Source organism: Cryptomeria japonica, chromosome 3 (genome assembly GCF_030272615.1).
Source record: "Cryptomeria japonica chromosome 3, Sugi_1.0, whole genome shotgun sequence".
Classification (NCBI taxonomy): domain Eukaryota; kingdom Viridiplantae; phylum Streptophyta; class Pinopsida; order Cupressales; family Cupressaceae; genus Cryptomeria; species Cryptomeria japonica.
The window spans coordinates 898277171-898288789 of NC_081407.1; the positions used below are offsets into that span (position 1 = coordinate 898277171).

The 11619-nt window shown below is 34.1% G+C and overlaps 1 protein-coding gene across 1 annotated transcript; it reads right to left on the bottom strand.

The window, feature by feature from the left end:
* Positions 1 to 310: 310 nt before the first annotated feature.
* On the bottom strand, positions 311 to 3282 carry LOC131066357 (uncharacterized). The gene is made up of 5 exons (XM_058001097.2): positions 2418 to 3282; positions 1928 to 2016; positions 1721 to 1841; positions 984 to 1090; positions 311 to 788 (listed from the first exon to the last, which is right to left on the bottom strand). The coding sequence occupies exons 1-5, from the start codon at positions 2494 to 2496 to the stop codon at positions 564 to 566; spliced, it is 621 nt and encodes a 206-aa protein (XP_057857080.1). The 5' UTR covers positions 2497 to 3282; the 3' UTR covers positions 311 to 563.
* Between the last annotated feature and the right edge of the window lie 8337 nt (positions 3283 to 11619).

Consider the following 11619-nt stretch of genomic DNA (forward strand, 5'->3'; position numbering starts at 1 on the left):
TGTAGAGACAATCAAATCGTGCTGAAATTGAAAGACAGACAAAAACTATAAATCATCAGACTTTTCAGAACCATCACATAAATTTAGGGTTGACAATAACTTACCAAATATAAGGGCAGACAAATTATTGTTGAAAATGGAAGCAAGAAAAGCATGTCTAAGAAAAAAATATAAGACTAAAAACCGTCAGATTTATTTCCAGGTGACATATCCATTTATATTTGATCCTCACATTGGCTTACAAAATATAAAGAAAATCAAACTGTATTGAAATTGGAGTTCATGTTAGCATATACATAGGAGAAATAGACAAAAGGCTATAGTTTCTTCCATTTTATATGCTAAAAATAGAAAAATATTTCATGTTCAGAATGGGACTGCACATCACCCTCACTTGACTGATCCTGCTTACAAGTTGTAGAGCCCATGGGTATTGGCTATGGCCCAATAGATAAGAGTTATTTTGTCAACAAGGCAACAATTCCATAGTTGGGCCTATGTCATAACTATACCATCTATTTTATCACTTTCTTTGTATTTTCCTATTCATTAAGATATGCTTATCAAGGTAATGATACTTCGTTGTGTATGGGAGGCTTCCTATGTGCAGGAGAATAATCCATTTCCATGATTTCTCCTCCTGCTGAATATTGATTCTCTGGGGGAGAAGAGACAGCAGTACTATTCATACTATCTTCTGCTGACTGTGAAGAGCCCAAAAAGCTTCTCCTCCTGCTGCTGCTTCTTTCTCTGGACTTAGATAAGCTTTTCCTCAGGATTTCTGTCTCCTGAAGTATATTGAAAACGTACATGCAGAATACCCAATTTTGTATTAATGGACAAGAAAGTTCTGATAAATATAGAAACATAAGTTTTACACGTTCTACTGTTTATGGAAAAGTGTTCCAGCAGTAATTTCTATCACAGTATGTAATATGAAAGGTTGGTGGATTGTGAAAGGAAAAGTTTGATAGAAAACTCACACAACATGCTAATGAAGTAAGATATTCAGAATTGAGAGGCTTTGCCTGAGAGATTGCCTTTAGTTTAGGTGAAGTGTTGATGATGAAAGAATCTGGAGCTTCATGTCCTGCAATAAGACATTATAATTGATTGTATTAGAAAGCATTCTCTTCCAAAAATCCAAGATGCCAAGACCCATTTTGTATATTTGACCGACAGTTACAGCATATTGCAATTTGAGCGTTTTGACTTGATGGAACACAAATCAGAATTAGGAAACAGTGACATGATCATTAAACAAAAGAGACAGAAAGAACTCTACGTGCATTGCATCTGAAAGAATTTAGCTGTGTACGTCCTAGTTTATGTCCACTCATTTGCATGATGGAATGAACATTAGTTTTGCTGAAAACCCTAATTATATATATGGTTTATGAAGAATCAACTTCTCCAACTGGGTACAAAAAGAAAGCTATTTGGCACAGCCAAGTAATTGAATTAGTGTAATCTCATGAGCATAGTTCTTTGTCTTAGTTACAAAGCGTACAGCTTAGTGTATCTCACTGGAATGACAGCAGCTAGAATAATGGTAGTACTAATCATCAATTGTTCTTGGGAGGGTGTGTTTTTGGTGCACTGTAATCGACATGAAAAGTTGGCCCATGGTCGTATTTGTCAGGAGGCGGTTTGTGCCATGGGACAGCCATGAATTTCTTTGAAGACGAATTACTGAAATCATTCTGGAGTTTACTGGCACCTTTGAGCTTCATGTTGAGCTGCTTCTGCTTCCCAGACAAAGGCAATTCAGATGTGGGTTTTTTCTCCACCATTTCATCTGTCAATCTTGTGAAAGACTGTGTTTTAGCACCAGCCATTTCCTGCAAATATATTTAAATTAATTAGAACACTGATGCACTTCTCCCCATGCATGGACAACCTATATTGGTGTTAGAACAGTACTTACATCATGATTAGCAGAGGGGGCTCCAGAAGGCATATAGGTGTCCTGTAATAGTCTATGACCACCTCTAATATTCTGCTGCTCAGCTGCATCTGAAAGAAACCAGAGATGCATGAGCATATGACATACAAAGTTCTTAGTTGTATTACTTTTTCACACTCCATCAAGATTGCTTCTGGATCCACTCTAGCTGTGTTTGTTTTTTACAGATCACTGAGTGTGATCCAAAGCGTTGATGTAGAAAACATTCACACTGTAATCCGAAACGTCGATGTGAATGTGATCCAAGTGTCGATATGAAAAACATACAAAATCATTTGATATGATCTGAAACGTCAATATGAAAAACATACACAGCAAATCCAGAAACATTCTCCATTAAAAGTTTTTGCGAACTTTTAGGTTTGGAGAAGTAAAGAGTCTACTCAAATGAAAATATAGTTCAAGAAAATGAAAACTTAGCAAATAGAGGAGTTCTAATGATTTTACTCACCTCTTATCTGTCTGCTGCAATTGCAGAATTGGAGGGAGAGACCTAAGAGCAAAACAAGAAGAATCTGACATGGCGCCATTTTTGGAGTGGGCAAACCCTTTTGTGCAGTGAGAATACTAAACCTTCTATGAGCATATATCCACCTAGTACTAGAAATTGCAAACTGGGTGAGAGTCTCTCTAGTGAATATCTCTAGTACCCATCGTAGTAATCTTGCTCACGAGCTGTCAGACGCATTTCACACGTTATTCAAAACAATTATGAGTCTTTTTTCCAACTGGTTCTGCCTGGCACAAGGGTTAAGAACATGCCAAGAAATCTCAAATGAATCTTGCCACAGAGAAGCTGATAGCCTTGTATTCAAACTTTTTGAGAGAGTTTTGTACTGAAATGGGCTAACAATCACTGTCTGTTGGCAGGGAGGCCACTTCTCGTGGGCGTTTCAGAAGTAATTTAATCAGGCATCAAGAAAAGGAACCGAAGATCCGAGAGCTCTATATTAATTTTTGACAAAACAAACAGACTCAGAATAGAACACATGTAAGGTCAATAATAGCAAAGAATCTAACTCAAAATTTCATGCCTTACAATCCTCCTTCCTTATCAAAACACTATTAAATTTGTGAGGGAGACAATTGCAAAGGGTAGCAGAATCAAGAGGAAGATGATGAATGCACAGATCTAGAGGGCAATGGGCACAATTCTCATGAATGAATAGATCCGAGCACAAGGGTTTTTATATTTATCATTTTTGTATTGAACAGAGGAATTAGGGTCCACTCTACATCGTCGTGACCTGTGAATAAAGACTAGGTAGACGGGGGACAATGATGCATGGCCAACGCCGCCGGCTACAATCCCACTGCTAAACGAGCGTGCCCACCATTTTGTAGCTGCTTTTCTGTCGTCTAAAATCTAAACATATAAAATTGTAGAGGAAAAGTGCATTTTTTTTCTTCTCTCTATCATTTTCATGATGGATCACACTATGTGATGTAAAACGTGGATGGAAAAAATATACACAATCAAATTCAGAAATACTAACAAGAAATAAATGTATTGGTGTTGTGTTTATATTAAGATTTTAGCATATGAATTGTTTAGATTTATTTTTATTCCAATCTTTTAATTAATTTAATTGATTGAATTTATCTTCTAATCAATTTAATTGATTGAATTTATTTTTATTTTTATTTTCTAACTAATCTAGTCTTTAAAGTCTAAATCCACTTTAGATCCTATCACTTTTTGAAAACTTTAGATGAAATTGTTGAAAAGGGTGTTATCAAAAAGAAGAAATAAGAACGAGGTGACAAGAAAGGAATTTTATATACATATACATTTTTTAAAATATAAAAATTAAAAAGAATATCTAAATTTAAAACAACTTTCTAAATTAATTTAGGATACATATAAACCTAAAAATCAAAATTAAAATAACCCAAAAGATAATAGATGTGGTTAAAAATAAAGATATTATTAAAATGGTAAGAAAAATAATTAAAATAAAACAATTAGGGTATAAAATAAAAATTATTACATAGTTTTTAAAGCTTTTTAAAAAAGCCAGAAGGATATGTAAGATGATGATGAGATCTTACAACTTCTTGAACTCTCTTTCATCCTAATGATGGATCATGGACACTAATCTAAAATGTTGATTGATTAAAATTTCATACATAATCAAATCTTGATATTACAAATAATATTTGCATGGGTTGTGGAAATCTAATAATAGGAAGGATAATTCTAGAAGTTTATAAAAATAAACAATTCTTTCTTACAAACTTTGTGGAAAAATAGAATGTGAAAAAAATCCAAGTGGCAATAGTGAGAAACACATCATTAGGGTTAAAAATGGCCATTTATTATGGAAATGTTGTTTCACCCATTAAAAAATGCAACAAAACCTTTCTATTGCACTTTTGGTAACATAGGTTGGAACAATCTTATTTCTCTTTATCAAAATTTGATTTCACTTCTCTTTGTCAATTTAACCATTCATACAAACTTATTTGTCATAATCAAAACCTAAATTCACTTCCCTTAGCCAACTTTAAATGAAAACTCAATTGTTGTTCATCAACTTACTAGTAAAACTTTCAAATTAGCACTTAAGATTACATATTTTCAAACAAATCTTCAAATATTATATCATTACAATCAAGGGTACATCAGTAAGAGCATTGATATGTATTAACATAAAAGAAGCACAAGAGCATTTCAAATCAAAATATCATTGTATTATAACAAATACTAGGTACCTTCCATTTTGACATTCAATTTCTTTTCATACATATTGTGAACAATATCAACATAATGTGTGTAGGTATACAAATGTGACGAACATTGATCCTAATATAACAAGCTATGAAATGCATTCACCAACATGGCTTCAATTTTAGTTTAAACAATACAACACAAACAAACAATTTAAAAGCAACCAAAAATTGAAAACACAATCTCAATTTAACATTTACTCATTTCAAATATACAACTCAACCACTTTAATGTTAATAGTGTGGATGAAATATTAGATCCCTATTAACTATTTCACTATTTAACCAAATGATATATAAATAGAACCATTAAATCACAACAACAACAACTACCCACATACACTAACAAAACATTCCTTATAAAATTATACTATTGACCATTACAACTAAGCCCATTAACATTCTACATCGAGAGGAAAAGCACCTATTTGATCAGAATTCTAGACTAAACCCCACAATACAAAGAATTTAGAGTAAACCCCACAATACAAAGTTCATGTGACCACAGATGTCCCCACTGATGGAGGTTGGTTGTGAGGCCCAAAGTACATCATGGAGGTCTCACACAGTGAAGATCTTTGCTCTTATCCACATGGTAAGTTTAAGAGGTGAAGTGAACATGGGCACAAATGGTGAGTTTACTATCTATGATGGGCTTTGTCTATCGTATAACGAACAATGGCATATGGAGCACTAGAGATTTGGTGAGCCATCCCTCTCATGGTATTAAGATCACGAGGGTTGCTAAAGAATGTACACAGGCAGTGAAGTGAGTTGCATTAATCAGGTAATTTATATCCACCGGGCATTGTACCATTAATGTCTTTCACATGGTGTGCTGGCAAATATTCTTTGCTCTTTCCACACCATGTATTTATGGACGTACACATGATTTTGATTGCTTTCTCTACTCTGTAGACCACCTTACCATTTTAAGATCTATGACGTCTGATTTTTACAATACACCAAGCTGTTTTACTGACGTCTGCTTTTTACAATACATCAAGCTGTTTTACTGAGGTTTGATGGTGATGGAAAATGTAAGGAAGGTTAAGAATCGTTGTGAACGTACCCAACTTGTCGGAACCCTTTGGAAATACAAAGAGAATGGGAAAGTGATTTGAGAAAAAGGGTGTACACTTGTACATGCCCTAACAGTTTGTAAGGTTACTGAGAAATGAGATGAGAAATAAACTTATGATGTGGGTATCGTGTGTTGTACTCTGTAATGGTTTTTTTTTTTTAGTTTTAATGTAATTTAAGCCAAAAAGGAGCCAGATCTTAATGGTGTTCGTTTATTTTGAATAAGTTTATATATTATTGTAATAGCAAAATTAGTATATTTAGGTTGATTTTTCAATAGGGAATTTTTTTTAATTCTGTTTGGTTTCATTTGATTCTTGTATAGTTTTTTATTTGTTCTTTTTTTGGAAGGACAATAAATGCAGAACATATATTTTACGTGAATCTATGAGGAGTGTACAAAAATGAAATAGATTATATAGTTTCAAGGAAATGAACATTAAGCAATATAACATATAATATAATGATTTACACTTAATGAAAACCCTATTCAATGTATTCTTAGTAATCAAATGGTTATAACACATTTGTAGAGTCTAGCAATTACAAAAGCATTACAAATAAGAGATCTAAAATAATTGTAGCAACACAATAATACCTACAAAACTTACTATGAAACCTCCATCTCAAACACTCAATAAATAGTAGATATACATGAAATCATCAAATAATCATTAAGAAACTATTATTTAGAACCATCTAAAAAGTGGCACCCAGAAACAAAATAAAATTAATGAAGTTATTTTCTTTCAATTGAAATATGCTTAGATCAATCTTGTTTATTTAAGTAAAAGAGAAACGAGATTTATGTTGGGAGAATTTTTGCATTGAGTTTATTTTTAATTTTATTTTTATTTATTTCTATTTTTGTTTCTCCAAAGAAAGTAGAGGTGTGGAACACACTTTCTATACTAATATATGAGAGAGAGCGTGCAAATGTTAAATTGATCATACATAGTTACTAGAAAAAAAGCATAAAACAACAAATTATAACACAGTGAAAGAAAAACTTACACTCCAAAATAACTCAATGTATTATTTAGTAATAAAAGGCTGCAATACATTTGCAGAGTCTAGCCTTTACAAAAAGTATTAGAAATAAGAAAAATAAAGCAATTATAGTAGAATAACAATACCCACAAAACCCATGATGAAACCTCCATATCAAGAACTCAAAAAATAGGAGAATCAATATGTGAAATCAACAACAATTCATTTGGAAGCTATTAGTTAAAACCATCCCAAAATTAGCACCCAAATCTTAAGATGAATCTATAAGCTAGAAATAACAAATTCCTTTCACTAATCCACTCACCAACTTAAGTGATCCATTATCTCCATTATGTTGGAACTATTTATTCCAATGAATTAACTGTTTCCATGGGTGTTTCATGTAGTCATTTTTCATGAACTTTTCCATCAACCAAATCCTTACACTCTAACAACATGAAAAGCATCCTTATATCACTAAAATCATTTTTGAAGTTAGGGGTACTGGTTTGAGAAGAATGGTTTATTTGTTGGCATTTGCATGAAGATTGCATTAATGATTTGTTATATTGTCATTGATGTCAATCAACCGGTAATGATGTTGTTGTAAAGTTGTTTTGTAACTGGTAGGAAGAACTAGTGAAAGGAAACTGTAACCGGTAGGCTAGTTTGTGGAGTGAACCGGTATTGCTAAGTATTGGAGAGTTGAACCGGTAAACCATGCCTGTTGTTTTTGAAAAACCCTAACCGATTAAGTTTGGTGAATTGGTTATATTGGTTTATGATCTGATGATGAGTGGTAATGATTATGACACATATGCATATTGTATGAAGAGAGTTTCAAAGTGATTTTGGAGCGTTGAGGTAACAGTTTCTTGTCTTGGGAATAAGCAAGTATACTGCATATAATGCAAAGCGTGTGATGAGTTACTGAATTCGATGAAGCGGTGATCAAGGATTGGTCGAGGCTTTCTTGAATGATGTGTAGAGATTGTTATGTAATCCAATGATCATACTTGAACCGACTTGTTTGTAATCTCTATGAGTATTAGGTTTTTTTGTGTTATCGACCTAATTGATTTGTTTATAAGGTCGATGAGTTGTTTAAGTGTAGTGTGTTGGCAAAGTTGAATTGAGTGTGTGGTTGCCGAACTGGATGATGTATCTGTAGTTTGAGTAAAGGCAGATAGGAGCATGAAAAGGATCTGAACAAGCAAGTGAAGTGCTATTCAAACATATCAGCAAACTCATGTTGTTTTCTAACAATTACAGCAGTTAAATCCCCTAACCGGGTAAGCTCTAACAAGCTTGGTGTTATTCAAATCCTCTAACAAGGTGATCCATTAGCTTGGATTCTAAATCCTTTACAAAGATTACTCCTCACATGATATTGCCTCTAACAAGGCATTATAGTCAATCCCTCAACCGGGTGATTCCTAATAGGATCAATTCTTAATAGGACTTTTTGTAAAAGCTTTAAAAAGATTGGCTCCTAACAGAGCGAACTTTAGAAGAGTTCGGATAGTTATCTTGTGAGTCTCATCTCACTGTGGTTTTTCCCATTTGGGTTTCCATGACAAAAATATTGTATCAAGTGATGAATGTTTTTGTGGTTATGTTTTTTATGGTTGATTTGCTTAACTACTTATTTCACTTTGATAAGTCATGATAACTGGCAGCAATATGATATGAAGTTTTACTTACATCAGTAAAAGCATTTGGATGTTTGTAAGTTACATGTTGATTACTGTTATATGTTGTAACAGTCAACCGGTTTAGTTTGATAGTTTTTATCTTGACAGAGATATTGCATTAATAGTTCTAAGTTTACTTTGAGAGTTTGATTTTGAGATTGGTGAAGTTTTATCAATTTTTCTATCTATTGATTCACCCCTCCCCCCCTCTTAGTAGTTGACCTGATCCTTGTTCTTTCATCATACCATCAATTGGTATGAGAGCTTCTCAGGTCCTCTAAGGTCTAAGCCTAACAGCTTGAGGTAAAGATCTTGTAGATCATGATGAAGAAGGAAGGTCTGAAGTTTAATAGAGAGAACTGTAGGATATGGAGTGACAGAATGAAAATTTATATCAAGAGTCTTGTAAATCAATACTGGGAACATGTTAATACTCAATATGTTACACCTACTGGGATTATGACTGATGATCAAAAGAAAGAGCAACAAGAAAACAATCAAGCACTGGAGGCTATTATCAGTTATTTATCTGATGTTGAATATGTTGATGTTCATGGTCTGGAGACTGCACATGAGGTATGGAAGAAACTTGAAGAGATTTATAGTGATGATGAATATGTAAAGATTGCCAAGGAAGAGAGTCTAAGAGGGAATTTTGATGATATGCGGATGGCTGAAGATGAGAATATCCAACAGTATGGTCAGAGGATAAAAGAGATAGTTGGTGAGATCAAGAGTGTTGGTGGAAAAATGGATGATGCCATAGTAGTTAGTAAGGTATTGAGAACCCTGCTACCGGTCTACGCTGTCTAAGTTGCAGCCATTCAGGAGTTGAAATCTATTGTCAAAATCAAGGTAACCCTTGACTCCATCATTGGTAAGCTTACTGCTTTTCAATTAAATGGTTATGATGGTAGTATATAGAAATCTGAATCAGCATTTAGAGATTATGTTTCTAACCCATCTATGATAAAAAGTAGAGATGTCAGTCACAATTATGAATCTAGATCCAACAGAGAAGTTGATGATGAAGACAGTTTAGTTGAGCTTGAAGTATTGTTGGCCAAGCAATTGCCCAGAGGTACCGGCAAATATAGAAGTAAATTACCTTTGAAATGTTTTACATCCAACAAGATTGGACACATAGTTGCTAACTGTCCTAATGGTGATAATGAGAACAAGCGAGACAAATTCAAGAAGTACAAGAGAAAAGGAAAGAGAGATTGTCTTATTGTAGTTGATGGTGGTATCACTGATGAGGAATCTGATGGTGATATTAATCAAGACATTGTGTTTGTAGCGATTAAAGAAGAATCATCTTATCAGAAAGCCTTATTTTCACGAATGGATAATTCTGATGATTGGATCATTGATAGTGGTTGTTCACATCACATGACCAGTGACCGTAGCAAATTTCTTTCTTTGAAGGAATTTGATGGCGGAGTTATAAGATTTGGTAATGACTCACCTTGCATGGTTAAAGGTAAGGGAACTATTTCTCTTAATGGAAAGAGCAGTGCAGATGATGTTTATTGGGTTGAAGGTCTAAAGCACAATCTGTTGAGTGTTGCCCAACTCAATGACAGAGGATATCCATTGGAGTTTAAAAATGGCATGTGCAAATTCTATGGGAGCAAAGGTGAACTGATTGTAACCGGCAAGAAGACTAAAGGTAACCTATTTCACCTGAATCCTAAAGTCAACAACTATTTAATTGCTAAAATAGATGAAAGTTGGCTTTGGCATAGGAGATTTTGTCATTTGAATTTTTATAACATTGTTAAAGTAAATAAGTCAAAGACAGTGAAAGGTTTGCCTCAATTGGACAAACTGGTTAATGCTCTATGTAAGGAATGTCAGTTGTGAAAGATAAAATCCTCAACTTTCAAAAGCAAGTCTTTTTCAACAGACCATCTGTTAGATTTGGTTCATACAGACCTATGTGGACCAATAAGGACTAAAAGTATTCAAGGTGATAGATATTTTATGATATTCATTGATGATTGCTCAAGGATGATGTGGGTCACATTCTTGAAGGATAAAACAAAGGCATTTGGTAAGTTCAAGGCATTCAAGGCCTTAGCTGAAAAGGAGAGTGGAAAGAAGATAAAGTGTCTGAGGACATATCAAGGCTGAGAATTCACTTCTAAGGAATTCACTAGATATTGTGAAGAGAATGGTATCAAACGGCAGCTTTCTGCACCAAGGACACCATAGCAGAATGGTATTGCAGAGAGAAACAATCGGTCAGTTGTTGAAGCTGCTAGGACGATGTTGATACAAGGAAGTGTAGCGAAAAATTTTTGGAGGGAAGCTGTTAGCACAGCTGTCTACACAATGAATAGGATTTTGGTAAAAAGAGGTAAGGACAAGACTCCTTATGAATACTAGTATGGTAGATCACCTAATGTTAGTTATTTCAAGATATTTGGTAGAAAATATTTTATTAAGAGAGGTGACTATGTTAGCAAATTTGAGGCTAAAAGTGATGAAGGTATATTTCTTGGTTATTCCACCAAGAGTAAAGGCCTACAAATATTTTAACAACCGAACACAGAGAAGCATAGAGAGTGTTGATGTTCGAGTGCATGAGTATCCTGAAGTCTCAGGGGAAACCGGTGTAGAGAAAAAGGATGAAGATCCTTGCATTTTGTGTTTGGAACCGGAACCTGTGAAACCTGAAACTAGTAAAGCAATTATTGATGTACCAATTCAACCAGAACATGTAGATTCAGAAGAAGATGATGATAATGAAGATGAACCTGAAGATAATGATCATTTTTTTTCGAGGTATGTGAGATTCAACCACAATCTTGAATAGATTATTGGAGATAAGGATGCTGGAGTGCTAACCAGAAGAAGAATCAGAGAGAATTCTTGCATTATCTCCACTATTGAGCCTAGAACTGCTAAGGAAGCATTTGGTGATGATCATTGGGTTAAAGATATGGAGGAGGAGCTTGAACAAATTGAGAAGAACAACACTTGGACTCTAATACCCCAACTGGTAAATAAAAATGTGATAGGTACTAAGTGGGTTTTTAGGAACAAATTGAATGAAGATGGTGTTGTAGTTTGCAACAAAGCTAGACTAGTTTGCAAAGGTTATGCACAAGAAGAAGGAGAAGATTATGGTGAGACTTTTGCACCAGTGGC